At 53.4% G+C, this 24,076-nt stretch overlaps 1 protein-coding gene across 1 annotated transcript in view; it reads right to left on the bottom strand.

Moving 5' to 3' along the window:
- Window positions 1-24,076, bottom strand: part of GAB3 (GRB2 associated binding protein 3) — a 46,419-nt gene that overhangs the window by 2,767 nt on the left and 19,576 nt on the right. Inside the window, exons 3-10 of the mRNA XM_054695947.1 lie at window positions 22,250-22,553; window positions 20,604-20,817; window positions 19,650-20,122; window positions 12,712-12,767; window positions 12,096-12,309; window positions 10,758-10,839; window positions 10,481-10,583; window positions 723-824 (exon numbers count right to left, since the gene is read on the bottom strand). Of these exons, the coding sequence (XP_054551922.1) occupies window positions 723-824; window positions 10,481-10,583; window positions 10,758-10,839; window positions 12,096-12,309; window positions 12,712-12,767; window positions 19,650-20,122; window positions 20,604-20,817; window positions 22,250-22,553 (1,548 nt within the window). The remainder of the gene's footprint in view (window positions 1-722; window positions 825-10,480; window positions 10,584-10,757; window positions 10,840-12,095; window positions 12,310-12,711; window positions 12,768-19,649; window positions 20,123-20,603; window positions 20,818-22,249; window positions 22,554-24,076) is intronic.

Here is a 24,076-nt window from a genome sequence, read left to right as displayed (position 1 = left end):
TCTTACTTCACGGTTTTAGGGAGAAAAGCTTTAGAAGTGGGCGTTCACTCCTCTGTATGTGAGACTCGGGATTGTTTTCCTGCTTGTGTGTGCATAAGAGCACATATACACATGCCTGTGTGTGTGTGTGCGTACATGCAGGCATGTGCATATCCACGTGTGCTTGCGTGCTATGCCCATGTGCAAGACATGCACCTGCGCACACATATACACACATGCCCAAAATGGAACACCCTGTACACCTTGTGCAGCCAGTTGCAGGGTTCAGCAGAGCAGTTAGGATCCCTGATTCCTGTTGTAAATATGGGGGTGCCGTGCAAAGCACAAGCTGCCGAACAAGCCCTCCCAGGCTGGTTCCTTACAAATCCTGGCGTATAGCCAAATTGGGCTAGTCCTCATCCCCTAAACAGGCCCTACCTGCACCCGGGTGCCCTCTCCCCCGCTTCCATGTCTCCCTGAGGATTTTTCTATCAGCTGTATGGTCCAAGTTTGGAAAGGCATGGAAACAGCAGACATTCTGCACATGCACATGAAGATCGCAGCCCGGAGGGAGACACCAGCACTTCATTGTCTTGGAGTGGGACGAGGGCTGACTGTGCGCCATTCACTGTGTATGTGCAATTCGAGGAATTTCCAAAGAGAATGTGTATGCTGGAGTCATCAGGAAGGGCAAACAGAAGTGGTATATCCTATGGTAGTCTCGGACACCGAGTCCCACCTACCTGTTGTGCAGGGGCTGGCGACGCAGAGTTGAAATCCAGGGCTAGATAATCTAGGCCACAGGTCCTCGTCCACATGAGAGAGCTGGCTGCTCTGTGCTCCTCCTAGGAACCAACATCACAGAATTCAGCTTCAGCTTAGCGGTGTCTGGGCACAGAGCTGTGCCAGGGCAGCTTGCCATGTGACAGCTGCCATTTGAAATGCAGTGCCACCCGCTTGGCTTCCATGTGGCACCAGCCTGACCATCGGTGTGGCAACAGGCAACATCTCCCCCAGCAACGTGCTATATGAAAGTAACCGTGGTAGTTTGCAGCCGTGCTCAGTGCCATTCTAGCAGAGGTGCCCACACGCGTACAAGCGTGCTGTGTACTAGGTGCTGCCAACTTAAGTGCCCTCAGGCACCCGCCCAGGCTCAGGATGGGGTCCTCTCTTTCTCGAGGCGACTACCTTGAATGGCTTATGAGAGCCCATGAGCGTCATCACGCACATCAACTCGTGGGCCCTATCATGTCCACTTCTACTGGTTCACTTAACCATCCCACCACCACGGCCACTGGAGCTGCTGACAGTTTGCGGGCGCAAATAAGCACCCGTGCTCCTGCGCAGCCCTTATGGGTGTGTGGCTGCAAGCAGAGCTGCTGGGGCCGTGCGTGCGCCTCCTGCACAGTCTTCCACAGGGTTGCTCTCACACCAGCCCCATGTCACACAGGGTCCATCACGGCCACTGCTTGGTATTTTCAGACTTTTAAAATGTCTCTGACCCGATCCTGGTAAAATGGCATCTGAATGGGGTGCTTGGATTCCTAGCCCTTTTGTTACAGGGCAGGGAGAGGGGCAGCCCAAACCCTGCAAACCTGCCTATTCTATATAGGGTTCTGCCATCCGCCGCATCAACACAAAACGTGAGACTTTGATGGGAAGGAACTTTAATACAATTAGGAAACAACACAGGAAAGGCAAAGAATCTAGTTTCTAAATGAAGCACCCAAAGTGACCCGTCTCCTCGTGGGTAAAAGTCCATCCAAATGGGATTGGCCCAGAGCAAGGCCCCAAAGCCTGCCACAGGTCTAAAGCATCTTCCAGTGGGGACCCGCAGAAAAGGGTCAGAAACAACCGGACAAGCCCGGAAGGAAAAGAGCAAAATCAAAATCAAGTTAAAAGCTGCCATGGTCGCCTCCCCACGGGTCTCCCCCACGTCTGTGTCACCCGGTCCACGACCAGAAGGCAGGCGCAGTTTCCTCACGCGTCTCTCGGCTCCATGCGCCTCCTCCAGGTCTCCTTCTGGCTCCATCCTGCTTCCTTCCTTCCTCAGTCTCCTCTGCAGCTTCTTCTCCCTGCTCTGCTCCACCCTCCTTTTGGGTGGAGCAGGAAACCTGGAACCTCCCCCTTTCCTGGGGACCCCCCTGTTACACTTTGATTAGCAATGAATTAACTGGCCACCTTCTCACGTGGCCAAGGGCCATTTATTTCCCTCTTGAGAACTGTCTGTGCAGGCTGCTTCCTTTTCTTTGCTAATCTTTAGATAGAACCACTTGTCTTCCTGATTCTCCGGCCACATTCCTCACCCCCAGTGGGGCACAGTCGTATGTGATGCGCAAGCAGCCAGCAGGCTCTACAGTGTTTTCTTTCTGTCTGAACAAACCATGTTTCATGACAAACATTGCTCGTGCCCTGTGCGCCTTAAGGCTCTCTCCCCTATGCCAACATCATCACTTGTTCCCCGGTTTTCTCCTACAGTTACAAACCTTTCCCCTTCACATCTCAGTAATAATCCAGCCTGAACTGATTTTCCTCCACTGCTTTCCAGGGAGATGATTCTGGGTGTTCTGGGGAGCCCGTCATTTCATCTGATAATAACCACAGATTTTTTTCTTCCTTTTCTTATTTTTCTGTTTCTTTAATTCCTTCTCTGTCATGGAGTGAACCTCAGCTGCAATGCTGGAGACAAGTCAAGAGGTCCTTTTTGCTGTGAACTTGATCCTAAAGGGACATTTTGAGTATTTAAGCACCGAGTGTCTACTACATCTAATTCTCTGCAAACTCATTTTTATGAGCTTAAGGAAAACCCCAGCAATTCCTCATTTGTGAACTTCTTTTCCACAAGTACATGCTGAGTTGTCAAATGCCTTTCTTGCATTTGTTGGTAAAATGACTGCTTTTTTTTTTTTTTTTTTTTTGGAAGATAATGACATCCTTTTTATCCTGTAATCTGCTCAAGTGTTTGCTCTACGGATATATTCTCTTGATCCAGGGCTGTAATAGGTCATCTCTCTAACAATGCTGGGAACAATAGATTTTTGTAAAGAAAGCTTTCTCCCCCGAGCAGTTTTTCTTTCCTCCAATCTGTACGCTGGCTAATGAACTGGCTGACGAAACCACTGCGCCGCTCTTCCGTAAGCGGGACAGACCCAAGGCTGAGCCGAAGCTTCGTGTGCACGGCTGGTGCTTGACTCTCACAGGCGATGCCCCAGCACTCTGCGGAGGGAACCCCCACTGTCAGGACCTAGGGCCTGCCCCTTGGACGGCTCAAATAGCCCAGAGAAATATCTTGCGATCGTTACACTCAATTGACCGGCTTCTTAACGTTCTAGAAAACGGGGGTTGCAGCATGGACTCAGAAATGGTTCTCATGCCCAGGATGTGCCTTCCCTTAGTGGCTTCACTCCAGGTTTTCAATATATTTCTGGTGGAATGAGTCCGGCTTTCCCAGTGCAGGGAGCCTGTCTGACGTCACTTTTGCCTACTTCCTGCGCTTTGGCTGTTGGGTTTCCGAAGCGCACACACATGGCTTCAGGGCATCACTTTGGGGCTGGCTGCCCAGTGTTCCACGGTGGGCTTTGACTCGCCTCAGCTTCCTACTCATCAGCTGATGGGCATTTTCGAAGTATTCTGGGAAGCGCTTCCATGAGGAACATTCACATACAAGATTTGGTTGGCCACAAGATTATGCCATCCACACAAATGAATGAAGGTGGCCTATAATTCCCGGCTTAGACGGTCTCTGCTTTGGCATCAGGTAGCTCCAGCCTTATAAACAGGCCAGGTCATCTTTTCTCCTTTGCCGTCACTCCCTGGCAGCGTTTCTCTGAGCATGAAATGGTCGCTTCGTTCTGATAGAAACTGTCCGTAAAGCTGTTTGTGCTTATGATCCTTTGTAGAAAAGTTTCCTTTCTGACTCAGTTTCTCTAGTGCTGGTAAAACTGCTCTGGTTTTCTTTTTCTACTTAAGTCATTTTTTAATTTTTTTTGACAATTTGCCCTTTCCACCAGTTTCCAGATTCACTGGTAGGAAGCTGCTCCCGCCGCCATGCTGGCCTTGGGCATGCACGGCCATTCCCTCTGCACACGGTTCACACCACATGTTTGTGTTCACTACTTGTCCTTACTTGGCTATGTTCAATTTTAGTCTTTGAAAAAGCCACCTAAGCAAGCATTAAAATGAGAGATTGAGGGCCTCCTTGGTGGCACAAGGGGTTCTCTCAGCACTACGAAGCTATTGGCAGCCACTGCAGCACGAATTTTATCCCCAGACAGGGAGGTGAGCCACATGGCGCAGCAGACCTCTCCTGTCTCCCCGCTGCTCCCCTCAGCAGTGGATTTCAGTCAGTCAGTCTGCCTGTTTTGTTCCCCACTCTGTCTCTGATGAGTCGCCTCACCCCCATACCTTTGGCCTGTACCCCAGTTCTTGTATGCAAAAATAAATACATATAAATCGTTTAAAAAATGAGTGTTTGCACAACACTAATGATAAAGGACTGATCACAAAACTCTACAAAGAGCTGATGAGACTCAACAAAAACAAAATAATCCAGTCAAAAAATGGGCAGAAGAACTAAAAAGGAACTTCTCAAAAGAGGAAATGCAAATGGCCAACAGGCATATGAAAAAATGTTCACCATCCCTTGTCATCAGGGAAATGCAAATCAAAACCACCATGAGATACCATCTCACACCAGTGAGAATGGCACATATTAAAAAAACTAGCAACAGCAAATGTTGGCGAGGGTGTGGAGAAAAAGGAACTCTCCTGCACTGCTGGTGGGAGTGCAAACTGGTCCAACCACTATGGAGAGCTGTGTGGAGATTTCTGGACCTACTAAACATAGAGCTTCCATAGGATCCAGCAATTCCACTCCTAGGTATTTACCCAAAGGACACAGAAACATCCATTCCAAAGAGCACCTGCACCCCTATGTTTAGAGCAGCACTGTTTACAATAGCTAAGCTTTGGAAACAACCCAAATGCCCAAAAATAGATGACTGGATCAAGAAGATGTGGTCCATATACACCATGGAATATTACTCAGCAGTCAAAAAAGATAAAACACATGCAATTTGCAGCAACATGGATGGCGCTGGAAGGGATCATGCTCAGTGGAATAAGCCAGAAAGAAAAAGAAAAATACCAGGTGGTCTCACTCATAGCAGGAATTCAGAAAACCTAAATAAGGGACCAGGAGAAAGACTAATTAACACAAAGTGAAAATCAAAATCAACAAGCAACTATAGGGCCTCCCAGGTGGTGCAGCGGTTGAGCGCTGGGTTGTGAAGCTGCCCGCAGCCTCTGTGGCGCTGGTTCGATCCCCGGCTGCTCCCCGGCCACGGGAGGAGGGCCCCACTTGGCGCGCAGACCTCTCCTGCCGCCCGCTGCTCCCCTCAGCAGTGTCTGCCTGTTCTGCTCCCTGCTCTGGCTCTGGTGAATTCCCTCACCCTCCCGCGCTTCTGACTGTACCCAGTGCTTGTATAAACAAACAAACAAATGAATAAATAAATAAAACATGCCTCTATTAAAAAAAAAAAAACAAGCAACTATAAACCAGAGACACACTACTGGAGTGGGGCGGAGGGAAGGGGAGAGGAAGGACTAGGGTCAAAATAAGGGGGGCGGGGTGCAATCGTATGGGGAATATAACCAAAATGATGATGCATACATTGTGCAAAAATGAAAAATGATGTAAGAATTATATAAAATAAAATATTAATTAAAAAAATAAAAAATGAGTGCTTGAAGGCTTGGGAGAAAAGTTTAAAGTACCAGTTAGGTCTGTGTTGACCCTATCTAACTTTGCTGCTTATTTTGTAAATTTATGTTTGCCTTTATTCATTTTCCTTTTGTGGGGTTTATTTTTTCAAATAATGAATTGTGCACATAATGAAAATTTTCTAATAGCCAAATTGAAAATACGCTCTGAGGGGCCTCCCTGGTGGCGCAAGGGGTTAAGCACCACACTATGAAGCAATCTGCAGCTTCTGCAACACGAGTTCCATCCCCGGCCAGGGAGCTACCCACATGGCACAGCAGACCTCTCCTGTCTCCCCGCTGCTCCCCTCAGCAGTGTATTTCATCAGTCTGCCTGTTCTGCTCCCCGCTCTGGCTCTGGTGAATCACCCTCCCGCACTTCTGACTGTACCCAGTGCTTGTATATAAAAAAGAAAGAAAGAAAGAAAATATGCTCTGAACAGCCACACGCCCACTCTCTGCCACTGACAGTGGACCGGCCTTGAAGTCTCTGGGGCTTGGCATCTTCCATGAATTGTGAGAAAGTGGGTCACTGTCCCCTCACATATTGCTTCTCTCCCACTTTTCCTAGTATCTCCTTCTGCAGTGCTAGACAAATGTTTGACCTACTCCTACTATCTTCCGTGTCAATTTCCTTTCATACTTGCTGTGTTTTTATCTCCTTCTGGCTTAGCAGTTAACTTCCTCGCAAGTCTCTTCTAGCTCACTAAGCCATTACCACGACTTGGGGTTAGTCTCTTAACTCATGTGCTGTGAGTTCCTCATTCCATCCCTATTCTTATACCTAGAAGTGCTAAATGGTTGTTTTCTAATCCACTGGATCAGTTTTTAATATATATTGTTACTCAGTCTGACTTTCATCTCCTCTTCTTTCTTGACATAGAAACAAAAGCAATTATTTCGTGTTCAATATCCAATATGTCCATAATGGCTTATCTGATTTAGTCGTTTGTGATTCCTGGTGATTCTCGAGATTGTTATTTCTCAACATGTTTGCTCCCAGAGGTTCCACTTCCTTTCTCGTGTCAGTTGAGTTATGGACTTTCAAAATAGGTTCATTTTAAAATAGACTGTCTCTGCTTTTTAAGATAATTCATATTGAAGGGAGGGGTATTTGTGGTCCCTTGCCTACCAATGTGCCACCTTTCCTGTGGAGAATGGTATTTCTTTTTTCCTCATTTGGTAGAAATTGAGAAATTCTTTCTAAAATTTGTACCAGAATAGAAAATAGCCAAAGAAAAGTTGAGGAAGATAGTGAAAGCAGGAGGACTTCCTTTCCTGGATATCAAGACCTACCAAGCTATGGCCACTCTCCTGGAGGCCACATGAAAATCCCACAGCTCAAGACCCACCAGGAATACAGATAAAAAATCCTAAACAAAATACGAGTAAATCAAGTCTAGCAACACATAAAAAGAATAACATTATAACTAAATGGTTTCAACACTGAACAACATTGTACTGGAAGTGTTAGCCTGCTGATAGAAAGGAAGCACTTCACAGAAAATCCCAAGAAATCTACACAACACAAAAATCTCCTGGTGGCGCAGGGGGTTAAGTCTCAGTACTATCAAGCTATCGGCAGCCACTGCCGCACAAGTTCCATCCCCGGCCAGGGAGCTGACCCGCAGGGTGCAGCAGACCTCTCCTGACTCGCCCATTGCTCCCCTCAGCAGTGTATTTCAGTCAGTCTGCCTGTTCTGCTCCCCACTCTGTCTCTGGTGAGTCCTCTCACCCCCTGCATTTCTAGCATGTACCCCAGCTCTTATATGCATAAATAAATACAAATCTCTAAAAGAAAATCTCCTATAATTAATAAGAGAATTTAGCAGTTGCAGGACAACAGGTCGGCATACATCTGTAGGGTGCACGGCAGCATACCTGAACTCTTCCTACACCCTTTCCAATCCATGTATGGGAACCAAATGTCCCTAAGTCACCCCAGCTAAAAGCACTGCCCTAGAAAAGTGGAAAAGTATGTCCACACAAAAACTTCTTATAGCAAGACAAGGATCCCTACTAATGGTGTTTTTATTCAGCAAGGTATTGGAAGTCTAGTCAAAGTAATTAGTCAAGAAAAAGAAATTAAAGGCACCCAAACTGGAAAAGAAGCTAAATAATCTATTTGCTGATGACCTGATTTTATATGCAGGAAACTCTAAGGTTTCACACAGAAAATAAATATAGCAAGGTTGTAAGATACAAAATCAGTAATTCAGTTGCATTTCTCCACACTAACAATGAACCATCTGAACAGGAAATGAAGAAGACAATTTCTTTTACAATAGCATCAAAAAGAATAAAACATTTAGAAATAAAATTAAACAAAGACAACGAAGTCTTGTATACTGTATACTGAAAACAGCAAAACATTTCTGAAAGAAAATAAAGTTGCTGTAAATAAATGGAAAGGCATCCTATGTTCATGGATTGGAAGATCTGATATTGTTAAGATGTCAGCCTTATACAAATCAATCTGCAGGGCCTCCCTGGTGGCGCAAGGGGTTAAGCACCACACTATGAAGCAATCCGCAGCCTCTGCAGCACGAGTTCAATCCCCAGCCAGCCAGGGAGCAACCCACATGGCGCAGCAGACCTCTCCTGTCTCGCCTGCTACTCCCCTCAGCAGTGTATTTCAGTGGATCTGCCTGTTCTGCTCCCCACTCTGTCTCTGGTGAATCCTCTCACCCCTCCCCCGCCCACTTCTGGCCTGTACCCAGCTCTTGTATGCATAAATAAATAAATCTTTAAAAAAAAAAAAAAACCCAAATCAATCTGCAGATTTGAAGCATTTTCTATCAATGGCATTTTTGCAAAACTAGAAAAATCCCATCTTGAAACTCAAGAAATCTCAAGGAACTCTGAATAACCAAATCAAGGTCTGCAAATGGCCAATAGGCACATGAAAAGATGTTCAACTTGACTAGTGACCAGGGAAATGCAAACAAAGCAAAATGAGAAAGCACTTAACACCTAATAGGATGGCGATTATAAAAATGGGAATAACAGGGCCTCCCTGGTGGCTCAGTCAGTTGAGCCCAGCACTGTGGAGCTGTCCACAGCCTCTGCAGCACGGGTTTGATCCCAGCCGGCATGTGAGATACCCACATGGTGCAGCAGACCCCTCCTGTCTTGCCCGCTGCTCCCCTCAGCAGTGTATTTCGGCCAGTCTGCCTGTTCTGTTCCCCACTCTGTTTCTGGTGAATCCTCTCACCCTCCCGCACCTCTGGCCTGTACTCCGGTTCTTGTATAAATAAATAAATCTTTTTAAAAAATGGGAATAACAAGTGTTAGTGATGATGCTGAGAAAAGATGCAGCCATTTTGCCCAGCTGGTGGGAATATAAAATGGCTTGGCAACACAAATGGCTGTCAGCAGATGAATGGAGAAACAAAACGTGATAGAGCCACACCAGGGAGTGCAGGTCAGTCTTAACGAAATGGTCACACACACTGCGCTGTGGGCAAAGCTTGCATTTGGAGGAGGCAGACAAAAGGATGGACATCGTCCAGGAGCCCGCCCAGTCCCGGGGGTTCCCAGAACAGGCAGATTCAGAAGGACAGAATATGGAAGAGAGGGGACCCGGGTCTGATGGAAAGTTCTGGAGATGGCTGCACACCGTGAAGGCAGTGGCTGGCACTTTACTGTACATCCGAAAAAGGGTAGAATGGCAAATGATCTGTGATTTTTATTTTGCTACAGTGGAAAATACTGCCCAAAACCTGTAAAGGATGTTTCTAACAATGTTATTCATGATTGCCAAACAACTTGCCACTATCCAAGCCTCTGGATAGGGGACAGGTACCCACATGAAACAACTGGGATGAATGTCAAAGACACGGCATGATACTGGGCGATGTTGTCTGGCTCCTTTCCTGGGGCAGAGACCACCACAGTGAGGGGAGCTGTCAGAGCCCAGGCCCTGGTGCGGGGAGGTCCCGGTGCTCACCACTTACAAGCCCAGGGCACTGTCACAGGACTGAGACGTGCGCACCGCGAGTCTCAAAGCTGAGAAGTACTGGCTATACAGAGCTTGAAGCCAGAGGGGTGGTGCTGCTCCTTCTGCGCGTTCTACAAGGCCGCATGCAGTTGACGGGACTGAAGAGGAGTAGCCTCAGCCCGGCCTGACCGTTCACCAGCAAGTCAGAAAACTCAGACAGGGAAGCAACCCTGCCCGAGGCCAGGGCACTCGCGGCCTCACTGTGTCCTCGCACTTCCCTTGTCTGTCCTACGGGGTGGAGCCCAGCGGCTCAATGTCCTTTATGAGCAAGTTTTCCTCTAGAGGCTTCCCAAGGGCCCTTACTAAGTGGAAAAGAGCCTTGGGAAGGTCGCACGGACATGAGTCAGTGTCCACCTGCTGAGCCGGGCAGACGGCCCTGATGCGGCTCCCTAAGGACAGGGCAGGGCCGCGCCCTCAAAACCCCATCACTTCTGATGTCCTTCAAGTACAGTCTCCCCTACTGCTCTGCGTGTGCGGACCAGAGGTGTCAGATTCACAGACCAGACCCCTTAATGGGTCAAGAGGTGAAAGCGAGCACAGCCCAGGCCGCACTGCCCCTCCAGTGGGCCCATCAGGGTGCAGAAGCCAGCGGGCAGTGGCATACCCAGGCCAACCTCTGCGCTGGAATACAGCCGCCTGGTCTTCCCTCCCCCCACTGCCTGCAGCCCGGGTTGGAAGCAGCATCCCCAGCCAGGGAGCCTCCCCACGGGCTGGGGTGAGCGCGGCGAGAGCCAGGGTTACCATGCGCATATAGCTCCCCTCCTCTTCTCTGGGAGCAGGACTGGCAAAGAACCTGGCGGAACCGAAGCCATTTCTGTCTGGAGAGAGCAAGCTGCTTCGATTGCTAAGGGAAAAAACAGACGAGGCTCAAGCAATGTCTTCCAGCTGCTGGGAGGGCTGGCCAGCTCAAGCCGCCCCGGGGCTCCCGCCCCCCTTCCAGACCCGCTTCCTCTGCCCGCTGCCTCCAGGGGCCTCCTGGCCCAGTCCCCATGCCTGCCCCAGCCACCCCTGCACTCACCCGGGCACAGTGCGGGCCCTGCTCAGTGCCGCATGTTCCCGGATGGTGGACAGGCTCCGCAGGTCCAGGGGTGGTGGCCGTGCTGTGGGGGACACACAGAGGTCAGGCACCTGGGCCTCCATGCCCTCAGAGCTCAGAGCCAATGAGTCTGGCCCGAGGCAGGAGGCCCAGCCCTTGGGGACGCCAGGGCCTCTGAACAAATGGGACCGCACCCCTCTGAGCCGTGTCGGCTGGGTGTCGGCTGCCCTGCTTCAGGCCCTGTCCAGTGGAGCTCCGTGGGCTTAGAACCGTCCCCGGTGTTGCTGGCTCGGCAGCCATCAGAGGGTCTCTGTTCAATGACCCGAGTGCTGGCTCCTGGGAGATGATGGAACTGCGACCCAGAGCCCAGCTCCGGAAGGATGGGGGTGCCAGCTCTGCGCCTGCCTGAGCCTTAGCGCTCAGCCTTAGTGGCTGAGTGGGTCAGGCCCACATCCCGTCTGCTGCCTTCACCAGGGACCTGTCCCAGGCCAGGTGTCTGCCTTCACCCCACCCGCCCAGCCCCAAGGCCATCTCTCCTTAACCGCCAAGCCAGGCACTTGACGGGGAAATTCATGGAAATTGCTACGATTTGCAATTCCTTTCTCCAGCAAGGGTGCAGTAGCCGCGTCATCAGCACCCCAGACGCCCGCTGGCCAGTGCCCCATGGAGGGGAGCCAGCGGAACCCCCACTCCGCCGCATCCAGCAGCTCCCTGAGGTCCCTGTGAAATCCATTCTGACCAGAATGGCTGGTGATTTCCTGAGGCCAGGTCTGTTCTCCTAGTTAGCTGCTCCCCGACTCTCCCTCTCCTCCCAGGTGCTTTTCACATCTGCCTCCCACTCAGGCGGCCAAACCCTCCCAGCTTCCTCCCTTCATGCCCACGGCCCTGTGCACGCAGCACATGCTGGGGGGCGGGGTGACTCATGGACAGAGACCGCAGGGGGCGGTAGGAGCCGGGACTCCGGACCGGCTTGGGCGAGGCCACCTGAAGCCGTAATTGCTCCCGAAGGGGTCCAACAGCAGGCGGGGGTGTCAGGGATGGGTCCTGGCACCAAAGGCTCTTATGGTTGTGACAGATGGCATCTCTTCCTTAAATGCTTCTCATCCATCACCATTTCCCTCTGCCCTCTTAGGGGCGCAGCCAGAGGGGCCCTTTGCGCTGGACATGGCCTGGCTGTGCCTGCAAGTGCCCAGCCCTCCCCGGCCGCTTCTCGCACCCTCCACGGTGCGGCCTGCCGCGCTGGTCTCTCGACAGGAAGGAGGGACGCTTCCCCACGTGGCCACCGGGTCCCTGCTCCCCGCCTGTAGGTCAAGGGCTTACATTTCCTCTGAGGCTTGAGATCTCTGTTCACTGGGGGCGGCTCCAGGTCCGCAGGGAGCGCAGGCAGTGGGCTCGACAAGCTGCCCGAGTTCATGGGGATGTACTCATCAGGGCTGCAGGGGCGTCCCCGACTAGAGGCGGCGGCCTGCATGGGCACGTAGCTGTCCTCCGCCCCGGAGGAAGAAGTCGGGCACATCGGGGAGAACCTGCAGGGCTGGGGAACGGTAGGACAGTGACGCGCGCCGCCAGCAGGGGGCAGTCCAGGCTGCACGTGGGCCGCAGGGGCAGAGGCGCACAGGAGCTGGGAACTTGGGGCAGTCAGGGGAGCGACTGGAGCTGGAGCGCGGCCTCTGAACTCGGCCCGTGAGGTGGGTGCTGGCCCTCCGGCAGCTGCTGCCATGTGAGCACAAGCTCTTGGGGCGAAGTGACTTCGCAAGGAGCTGCCCTGAGTTGGGCCCTTCCAACTGGCGGGGTCCTGCTAGAGCCTTCGGGCGACACCGGCAGGGCCTCTGAGGCCCAGCGTGCTGAGTGGCAGAGATGTGCCAAAGGGAGCATATGCAGCTCAGGCTATCTCTGGTAAAACTGAAACTCATAGCAACTCGAGAGCCCAACTTACCAAGTTTAAACTCAGCCGCTTCTCCCGGTGCCTTAAGGGCTGGTCTCCCACGTCAGCTGCAAGGCACAAGGAGGGTTGGTAAGAAAAGCAAGGCAGCACCAGTCAAAACTGGGGTCCAGGCCCGCATGCTGTGCAGAGCCTTCTACGCGCAAGGAGAGCCATCAAGTCTAGAAGCCAGACCCGCTTTGGAAAAAGTTTCTGCTCTGAACGAGGAGGCGATAGAGCAAGAGGTTACGCGTGCTTGTTGGCCTTGTCACGTGAGCTTGTGGCATCTGGAACAGGTGGCGACGGCTGGCAGTCTGAGGAGAGGAGGGGTGTGAGCAGGAGAACGGGGAGCAGAGAGGCAAGGTGGCACGGGACACCAGGGTTGTGGAGATGTGGGATCACATGACCCTCTGCAGAACACCCGGCCACTCTGAGGAGGGGAGCGAGCCACCCGTGCCATCTCAGCTCAGAAAGGAACTGCTCTCCTGGTGACCTCGCCTAGCCCTTGCCCTTACCTCATCAGACAGACCACCCTGCAAATCAGAGCTTGGCCCAGGCCTCTCACGGACCTTCGGAGTCACACTTCCGGCCTGATCACACCCACACTGGGAAATGCGGCAGGCGTCACCTCCCTCCAGCCACCAGCTTGTTCCACTTGCTCCTCATGTCAGTTTCTCACACCCAAAACCACAAACTCCACCTCGACCCACTCTTTCGCCTTACCCACACCCACTAGGTGAGGTTCCACCTTCAAGGTAGGTCAAGCACCTTTAACAGAGTCCAAAGCTACCACCTACTCTGTCACCACCATGGCCTGCGTCATCTCATCTTTCAACAGGGTTCCCCACTTCGACACCTGCTCCCCTCAGTCAACTCTCAACCCAGCAGTGATCCTGTTAAAATGCAGCCCCACAGCATCTCTCCGCTCTGTGCGCTCCACTGGCCCATGCGCCGACCAGCCTCGCCTCTCTCGTTGTGTGGGCCTCACACTGCATTGGCCAAAAGCCGCAACCAGGTCACATTCCAGGGCTTTGGCTCTGGTTTCAGCCTCTGCCACCCCACGGCTCAGCCCTCAGCCCCTCCAGTGTGTCTTCAAACCTCCCCAATCACCCTTTCGGATTATTGCTTTGCCCCATGGTTCAGCTGATGGTTTCCGGCTCCGCTTCTCCTCCCTCTGAAGCACTCTCAGCTTCCAACTCGCCACACACCTGCTGCATCTGCCGAACCTGACGGAAGCACTGGCCTACAGCACGGCGTAAGGAGGGTGGACAGTGTCCATCAATATGCCTCAGCTCGGAAGCAGCGGAAGGGGGTCGTGGGGCTGCGGCGTGGGGCAGCTCAATCCAAGGGCACAGACTGCGAGTTCTAAGGTGACTGTGTGAGGCCGCAGCACTGCAGCCACAGTTAACACCACTGTACACATAGCTGGAAGCTCTTAGCCCTCCACTGCTTCCGAGCCTGACTCCTTTGGAGCCTGCATCTGGGTGAAATCACACACTACTTATCTTTCTCTGTCGGGTGACGTCACCTAGCGGCATGCCTTCAAGGTCCACCCATGTGTCACGACTTCCTCCTTGCTGCTAGCTCACATCCACTCTGCCCGGGCCTTTGCCGACACGCGCGCGGGTGGCTCACATGTCTCGGTCATGGGGAAGAAAGCTGCAGGCCACACAGCAGTGTTGCCAGCTCCTCAGTCCTGCTTCTCTTTCCTCTGGATCACTACCCAGACTTGGACAGCTGAGTCATGCGGAGGCTTTCTTTTCAATTTTGGGGGGACCACCATACTGGTTTCCACAGCGGTGCAACAACTCACATACCCACCAACAGGGCACAAGGGCTCCCTTTTGTCCACATCCTCTCCAACACCTGTTATCGCTGTCCTCTTGGCAACAGTCCCGTCACAGGGTGAGAAGCCGGCTCGTTACAGTTTTGACTGGCACACCCTGCTGATGCGCGAAGACCAGCCCCTCTTCGCGTGCCTGTAGGCCGCCACAGGGTCCGTCCGCAGGACAAAGGGCGGTCAGGAAAACTGGATGAAAAGTGCTAGGTGCTGGAACTAGCAGAGAAGACACCAAAACTGGTAATACACAGAAGTTCAGAGAACAAAAGGAAGCCACATTCACAGACCTACAAGGAGCCATGACAACAACTATTCAGCATCAGAAAGCTAGAAGTTGCAGAAAAGCAGCAAATGGAATTTTGGAGCTGAGAAGTCTAACTAGAATGAAAAATTCACTAGAAGACCTCAACAGAAAATTTGAGCTGACAGAAGACTCAATGAGTTTTAAAATCGATTAATAGAAAGTGTCCAATCTGGGGCCTCCCTGGTGGCGCAAGGAGTTAAGCACCGCACTATGAAGCAATCTGCAGCCTCTGCAGCACGAGTTTGATCCCCAGCCGGCCAGGGAGAAACCCACAGGGCGCAGCAGACCTCTCCTGTCTCGCCTGCTGCTCCCTTCCGCAGTGTGTTTCAGTCAGTCTGCCTGTTCTGTTCCCCGCTCTGTCTCTGGTGGATCCTCTCACCCTCCCGCTCCGCATCTCTGGCCTGTACCCCAGCTCTTGTAGGCATAAATAAATCTTTAAAAAAAAAAGTGTCCAATCTGGGGTGGGGGGAAGAATGAAGACAAAGGAACAGACTCTCAAAGACTCATCACCATCAACCATGCTGACACAACATCACACACTTAGGAGCCCCGTGATGAAAGAAAGGGGGGCATACTTTTTTTTTTTAATAATGCCTGAACATTTCCTAAATTTTGTGAAAAACATGAATTTGTGCCAAATTGTTGAAAATCTCCAAACAGTAAGAGAAAGCCAGCTCATCACAAACACAAGAATCTAGGCCAGCAGCAGTTAAGTCCTGTGTGGCAGGCGTGGTAGGAGGCCACAGGCCGTGGAATAATAGACTGAAAACAGTGAAGGAAGAAAATCGTGCAACAAGAACTCAACAGCCAGTAGAGCTCCGTTTCCATAATGAAGGTAAAATGAAAACATTCCCAAGACTGAGTTTATGGCGTCACTTCTAGAACTACTACGGGAAGTCCCTCAGGGAGGCTGAAAGGAAATTTTTTTTTTCTTTTAGATTTATTTATACAAGCACTGGGTACAGTCAGAAGCATGGGAGGGTGAGAGAATTCACCAGAGCCAGAGCAGGGAACAGAGCAGGCAGATTGACGAAATACACTGCTGAGGGGAGCAGCAGGCGCGGCAGGAGAGGTCTGTGCACCATGTGGGACCCTTGCTGGCGGCCAGGGATGGAATCACTCGGCACTGCGGAGGCTGCGGGCAGCCCCACAGCCCAGCACTCAACCGCTGCGCCACCAGGGGAGGCCCTGAAAGGAAATTTTAAAAGAAACTTTCTGGGCCTCCCCGGTGGCGCAGCGGTTGAGCGCTGGGTTGCGAAGCTGCCCGCGGCCTCGGAGGCGCCGGTTCGATCCCCGGCTGCTCCCCGGCCACCGGAGGAGGGTCCCACATGGCGCACAGACCTCCCCTGCCGCCCGCTGCTCCCCTCAGCAGTGTCCCTCGGTCCTTCTGCCTGCTCTGCTCCCCGCTCTGGCTCTGGTGAATTCTCTCACCCTCCCGCGCTTCTGACTGTACCCCGTGCTTGTATAAATAAATAAATTAAACCAAAAAAAAAAAAAGAAACTTTCTTACAAGGAGTGGGAGTGACCGCAGACTCCGCTGGGCAACTGTCAAACTAGCTTTATACATCCAGGAATTCCCTTTTCACAACAAGAGGTTTTAAAAGTCATTTTTAGACAAATGGAATCTGAGACAATTCACCAACAACAGACCTATTATTAAAAGACATCTTAAAGAATAAACCACAAAATGAATGAAAAGTATCCCAGAAGGAACTTGTGAGATGCTGGAAGCAATAAGCTAGGAAACTAGTTGATGTGAGTGAAGCTTAAAAAAAAAATTGACTGGGGGCCTCCCAGGCGGCGCAGAGGTTAGTCTCAGCACTATGAAGCTGTCCGCAGCCACTGCAGCCTGAGTCCGACCCACGGCCAGAGAGCTACCCACATGGCACAGCAGACCTCTCTTGTCTCCCCGCTGCTCCCCTCGGCAGTGTGCTTTAGTCATTCTGCCTGTTCTGCTCCCCACTTTTTCTCTGGTGAATCCTCTCACCCCCTCACCTCTGGCCTGTACCCCAGCTATTATATAAATAAAAAATAAATCTAAAAAAAAAAATTTTAAAAAAAGAAGAAAGGAAAAATGCAAGGAGCCAACCATCCATTGAAACAATGCAAATTACCTGCAAGGAAGTACAAACACGAGGGCGAGGAGACTGGGAGGGCCAGGTAGTACTTTTTTTTAACAAACCCTTAGAAGTGTAAAAACCATTCTCAGCTAGTTGTCCAAGGGCTGTTGGTCAGATTTGGTCAGAATTTGCTGACCAGTGAAGTAGCAGGAAAGAAATAATGAAGAGATGAGCAAGATTTCATGAAACAGAAAACAAATATACAATGGGGGAAACAATCAGAGTCAAAATTTATTCTCAAAAATAAAAATCTGGGCCTCCCCGGTGGCGCAGTGGTTGAGCGTCGCGCTGCGAAGCTGTCTGCAGCCTCTGCAGCGCGGCTTCGATTCCCAGCTGGCCAGGGAGATTCCCACATGGCGAGGCAGACCTCTCCTGTCGCGCCCGCTGCTCCCCTCAGCGGTGTCTTCAGTCTGTCTGCCTGTTCTGCTCCCACTCTGGCTCTGGTGAATTCTCTCACCCTTCCGCGCTTCTGACCTGTATCCCAGTTCTTGTATAACTAAATCTTTAAAAAAAAAAAATCTAAGAAAATTGATGAACCCCAACAAGAGTAATATAAAAGGAGAAAAGACCCACGTTAGCAATGTCAGGAATGAAAAGGCAGCCACTGTTGATCCTACAGAGAAGGAGAAGGCATGGTAATCTATTTTATGCCAATAAATGTGAAAAATTTGGTGAAATGAAGAAATCCCTGGAAAATGATAACTTACCAAAAGGACTGCAACAGAAAACTGAAAATCTGAACCAAGAGTAAAGAAATTGAATCCTGAAAATTTTTAAGTCTTTCCGGAAAGCAAAGTCCATGCCGACATGGTTTTTCTGATAAAGTCTGTCAATAAAAAAAATTACAGGACAATCTCTCTGGGGAAAAAGGTCAAAAAACAAGTTCCAAACAAAAGGACAGCCCCAAAGTCGCGGTTACCCTAAGATTGCATTCCAGTCAGCCCATGGTGGTCTTCAGGTTAACAGGATAAAGGAGGAATGTCGTTACGACAGTTCAACATTCAGTCATGGCTGCAATGACAGGCGTCATGAACCCTGACCACAAAGTCACTGAGATGGGGAACACGGGGTGGTGCTGTGGGGCCAGGAATAAGACTGGGATCCCTGGGTCACTGCTACTATTCAGTGTCTGGGACTTGCTAACACAAGCAGGGACATAAGAAGGAAATGTGCGTGTGACAGGACTGTGTGCAAAGCAAATGCAAGGTCATCTAGTTTAGAAAAGCTAGAAACCAAATCAAAATAGCATATTTTTCAGACAACAGCAAAAAGGTTATTAAAATGAAATACCACGGACTGACAGGAAAACAAAAAATACAGGAGGCAGTTTCTAAGCTGTGTCTGGTGTCAGGTGGGTCATAGGGATCCACAGATGGGACCCCCTCCTCGCCAACCCCCAGTATATGTGCCACTGTGTGTGGAACCTGACCCGCCAACTCTAACACAGGCCAGCGTTGGCCAGGTCTGCCACTCCCTGTGGTGGCCACCGAGCCTGGGCTCCGGGTGGCCCTCCGGGAAGGCTGAACACCCTCCCCGTAGTGTCCCCCTACTTCACCACTCCCGCTGCTGTGCACCCACCACCCTTGACTGGGTCTTAGCTCGAGGTCAAAACCTCTGTTAGTGGGACCTCTGTTGGCCTCCACGCAAAGGAACAGCACATCACTGTCTAGTGTCTTCACGTCTTAAATAATGTTTTTTATTCTTTTTTTAAAAATGTATTTTTTTTATTATTTATGCATATAACAACTGGGGTACAGGCCAGAGGTGCGGGGAGTGAGAGGATTCTCCAGAAACAGAGTGGGGAACACAACAGGCAGACTGACTGAGATACACTGCTGAGGGGAGCAGTAGGTGAAACAGGAGAGGCCTGCTGCGCCCTGTGGGTAGCTGCCTGGCTGGGATTGGACTCAGGCCACAGTGGCTGGAGGTAGCGTGACAGCGCTGAGACTTTAACCCCTTACACCACCAAGGTGGCTCTACTTCTTTTTGTTCTTCAATTTGACACTTTGACTCATGTCCCTCATCCATGGTGCTGCTGCCTTTGTCCATCGCGTCACAGCCTACCTCCACTTTCCATTCTGCCTTTTGGTCCACTGTTCGTACACGTTAGCCCATGAAGACCTTTTGATCACACGGTTCCATCGAGATAATCAGAGGACGTGCCACGGGAGACTGGGTGACCTCTGGGGTGGGGGAACCAAAGTCCTCAGCTACAGAGACGCAGGCAAACACTCCTTTACGTGGCTTTCTAGGTAGCAACATGCGTGTGATAGCATTTGGATGCAGAGAAGAGACAGACACATCCATGAGAGTAGATGGCTTTGCAGAAAAGGCAAGAGGCTCCAGGAGGGCGGAGCGGTAGCACACGGGCGCCACCTGGGGTGATGGAAGCACCGAGGGCTGCAGGCCAGGGCGTGTGGGGAGCCCAGAGCAACCCTGGGCTGAGCTACAGAGAACAAAGGCCCGGAGCTAGCCCCGCAGGGAGCCCTGCACACAGGCTAGGGGCTCTCAAGGTCAGGGCCGCTGTCCTTCAGCACCCGCAGGGACCCAGGACCGCACCCGCAGCTAGCCTCCGAGGCCATGGGGAGCCTGGGGCACGGGCGCAGGGGAGCCAGGGCGTCCTCGCGGGGATCGAAGAGAGAAGCGCGGCCAGGTGGGCTGCATGGCTGCGTGTAGGCTCGGCACTTACCTCTCCAGGCTCGCATGTTGTCCAAACCCGAGAGAGAGATTCTTCTGGGCACCACAGCGCCGCCCGGCTGCCTGAAGGCACTGGGGCCTGCAGTGCGCAGGAGCTGCTCCTCGGGGCGCCGTTCAGAGAGATGGCTGGGCTTTGGGGGGCGTGGCGGGGGCGTGGCGGACGTCAAGTCAAGGTCTCTTACCCCATAGCGCAGCGGACCTTGGTTTTGCTCCCCCTGAATGGGGGAGTTGAAGGAAGGGTCCAGCGACTGTGAGCAGGACAGACAGTCGCGGACCGGCCCACCGCTCCAGAGCCGCGCGGCCTGGGGCCTGGGGGCCGGGGCCTCCCGGGCGCCGCTGGCATGGCGGGAGGGCTGGGCCAGGGCGGTAGCGGACGGCGGCGGCCCGTCCACAAAAACGTCGTCGAAGGAGGCCTGCTCCAGGGAGCGGTCTGAGTTTGACCAGCTGTCGCATCTGCTGGGGAGGCTGAGGGGAGAGAAGCGCGCAGCTGTGACCAGAGCGCCGGCTGTGCCTGCCACGGCGTGGCCACTGAGCAACACGACCCTCGTCTGAGGAAGAAAGGCAGCCACCCCCCCCCCACCCCGCCAAAGCCATGCTGGCCTCCCTCCCGGCGCCCGGAGGGCACCACCCCACTCCGCCTGCCCGGCCGCAGCACCCCTGCGGGCGGGACAAGGGGGTTGAGGACGTCTTCACCCTGTAAGCGTGAGGCGCATCCCAGAACGCAAGGCCGCACACGGAGCCGCAGGCTGCCACGCCGGGCTCAGCGAGTTCAGACCCTGCTCTGTCTTTTCAGAGCGGCTGCGTCGCACCTGCCCCGCCTGGCGGCGGCGGGGAGGGAGGCGCGGACAGGGGCGCCCGGTGACCGCGACAGAGCCTGCGGGAGGAGCCGCGGGCTCCGCAGACAGAGGCGCGCGCGCTGGGCCGGGCGGGCCGGCCGGAGGCATACCTGGCGTGGTGCGGTCTTCCAGTCTCACAGTTGGACAGAACCAGATAATCGGGAAGGAAGAGAAACTCTGACTCACTTCTGCTGTCCTCAGTTGCTACAGCACTAGCGCTTGTGTCCTCTCTAGGCGAGGAGGGGCCAACAGCCTGGCCGGTGCGGAGGGAGCTGGCCCGGGACGGCGGCAGGGCGGCGCGAGAGAGGCTCTCCACGGCATCTGCTGGAGAAATCAGTTCCCACGTTCACGTTGGAGCAGGGCTGTGCGCTCCCTCACTGTTTCTCAAGCAGCCTCGAAGAAGCCAGAGCGAAGATGCAAATCACAGCTGGTGTTTGCTCCGGCAGAGGAGACCGTTTCCCCGAGCTATAAACAATGTCTGGAAAAGGAGGGCGACGTTCCAAGAGCAAAGCGTTGAATCAATTAAGAGGGAAAAAAACAGAGGCGCGCTCTTGGCCTGGAGCTCCCCGCAGCAGGGGCCACAGTTCCTTCATGGCCGGCGGCCACAACCCGCACCGCTGCTGCTTCTCTCCGCGGGCGTGCGCATGTGCGCACACAGCAGGCAGGGCGGCGGCTGCGCCCACCACCCGCTGCTGAGCCAACAAGCAGCCTGACGTGAAGGATGCAGAAAGCCCCCGTTTCTCAAGGAGCACACCCCAGCCTCTCACCAGGCCCCGGGGCCCTCAGGATGAGTGTGGACTCCAGAACGAGGTGGCCTCTGGACCAGCACCTCCCAGCGAAGGCCTTTCCTTCCGCCCTGAAGGCAGCTGGCGGCTCAGGACTCCCAAGTCTCAGCGGCCCGGGGCCCACCTGAGCACGAGCTGGGCTCTGCTCTCGCAGCTGGCACTCTGGGCGACTCGCCTGCCTTCCCTGGGAAGTGGCAGTCCTTGGGGCATGGAATTCGGGGGGTGACAGGAACAGAAGAGGTCATGGGGCACTGCCGGCTTTGCCCAACTTCACAGCAGGCCACCCCGTGGACTGCTTGCAACCTCACTCATCCTGTCCCTCCTCACAGTGGGAAGCACGTCCTCTATCCTTCAGGACAAGTCCCGGGTGAGGAGACAGAGGCACACGGGAGAGGACACACGACCAGGGTGTTTTGGGCCGAACGGCTTACTGTGGTCCTTGTCTCTGCCCTGTGGTCACTTTAGAGGCACCCGAGTCACGGTGCCTGTGTGCCCTCCTGAGTGTGGCCACAGGGTTCAGGTCTGAGTTTTGTCCACGAGGCTGAGGGGCTCATGAAATCAGAATCTGCATCTCGGGGTGTGAGGTCAGGGGCTCAGTCCATGAGCGGAAGTGAATCTTCAGAGCATGTTATAGCCAGAAGGGGTGTGTGTGTTAGAGAGAGAGACAGAGAGAGATTTCTGCGTGTCAGTTGCCCCACTGCAGTCATAGCCCAGTCAGGATACTGTCCCTCATAGGGCCCTTGAGGCCGTGGGAGACATGAGGAAGTGTTTCCTGTGTGTCACACATGTCACTTTCTGCCATAGGCAGCAGCACTCTTGGACTTCCACGGGGTGCTTCTGGAACCTCAGCCTGGCGTGGGACCTGCACTCAGTGTGCGCACTTGTAGACCCAAAGTTCAGCACGCAGGGAGGGCGAGGGGACCCCGGTCTGCTCTGACCCTGAAGGCCCCGCTGCAGCGGGCGGCACTCACCTGCCCCGGCCTCCAGGTGGCCCAGGTTGCACACCTGGCTGATGCTACGCAGCCAGCGCTGCATCTCGTCCTCAGTCTTGGCCACCAGGTAGAATGTGCGGGCCGCAGTCTTGACGATGAACACAAAGTGGTTCTGGAACTCCTTGCGCACGAAGCCGGGACCTGCGTGCCGCCACACGGCGCACTCGCGCAGGTCGATGGCGCGGATGGGCTTGCTGGCACGCTGGCTGCGGTAGTACTCGAGCACGTCGGGGTCCCCGCGCATGCGGCCACGTCGTAGCACGAACCAGCGCCGGCGCCAGGCCTGTGGGGGAGGTGAGGTCAGCTGCAGCCCAGGCCACCAGACGCGCCCGTGTCTCCTGGGGCTTCAAAACGGCTTTACAGTCTAGAGCAAGAAGGAAGTTGGCTGCTGCTCCGTCCAATCCCAAGCCGATGCCACACTGCAATCACGGCCACTCAGGCCGCTGCTCGGCCGGGCTGCACAGCCCTGTCACACTCACTCACCGGAGGAGTGGCCTGTCACAGCCTGAGCTGGCAGCCTGGCCTCTGTGGGAGACCTGCTGCATTTCCTGTGTGTCACGCCCCTGCGAGCCACCCCAGGCCATTCCCACACAGAAGGAAAGAGCGTCGTGCCCACTTTCTGCGCAGGAAAATGGAGGTTCAGAGAAATTTAGTCATGTGCCCACATCACACCACTGAGAGCCCAAGAAGTACAAATCTCAACAGAGAAAGGCATCAGCTCTCTCCTCTTGCTCAAGGCCTGGAGAAGGAGCTTTCAGCTGAGAAGCCAGTGAACAAGCCCTTGTGGCTCCTAAATATCCCAGCTACTTACTGGCCGCAGCAGCGCTGCGGGGGCTGGGAGGACAGGGAGCACCCTCCCAGGCCCTTGTCTGCACAGGTGTGCGTGCTGCTGCCAGGCCAGCCTGGGGCCAGCACGGCCTGCTGAGTCCACTCCCTGCTGCGGTTGGCAGAAGCAACTGCAGATATTTACAGCACTCCTGTTGGGGGGGCGGGGCTGTGTGACAGCAGGAAGCAGGGTTCTGCCAGCAGGCACAGTGACCACCAGCACAGGAAGTTTGCACATCTAACGTCACTCTGACAGTGACGGGCCCCCCCCAGGTTTGACTCAGGGGCCAGGATGAGGGGACGGCTTGGCACACTGACTCCCTCCCAGCCTGGGGGCTGCAGCCACTCTGAGACCAGGGAAGCCAGTGGGCACAGGAGAGCTGAAGTTGATCCCACCTCAGAAAAAGCCCTTTGGAGGCGATGGCGAGGGGCAGCTGGGTGCGACTGGGAGCAGGAGCTGGGACTACGCGTTTCTGGGCCCACAGTCTTGCGACTGAGTGGGGCGGAGGTGCTAAGCAGAGGGTCATGGCTCAAGGATCGCTGTGCATTTGTGGAAACTAAGTCACATGGGGTGAGGCCTCATCCTGCGGTTCCCCAAGGCCGCCAGCCACACCCAACCCAGGACAGGGGTCCAGGGAGAATGCCCTGTGTCCCTACTTTCATAGGGCATCTGGGGTACCCCAAACTTTCCCAAAGCCTCTTGGGTAGGGAAATGTGAAGAGGAACTTGGTGTACTTCCCAAAAATTATTCTAGAAGAGGAAGTTGAGCTGAGTGCAGAAACCAGTTTCAAGTGAACTCTCCAGTTTCATGGAAATAATTTCTTATCCTTTGATAACAGTGTTGGGGGAAGGTAACCCTGAGAGTCAGTGAGCCTCCAGCCACAGGACTGAGATACAGAGGGGGTGATCACAGAACATGTGATCCGGACCCCTGGGGCGAGGAGCCCCCCTGGGAGACCAAGTGAGTGAGCTGCAAGGCCT

This window comes from Talpa occidentalis, unplaced genomic scaffold (assembly GCF_014898055.3).
Source record: "Talpa occidentalis isolate TD23 unplaced genomic scaffold, MPIMG_talOcc4v2.1 talOcc4.15, whole genome shotgun sequence".
Lineage (NCBI taxonomy): Eukaryota > Metazoa > Chordata > Mammalia > Eulipotyphla > Talpidae > Talpa > Talpa occidentalis.
Note: the sequence above shows the minus strand (reverse complement) of the source record. Positions and strands in the feature narration are given on the sequence as shown.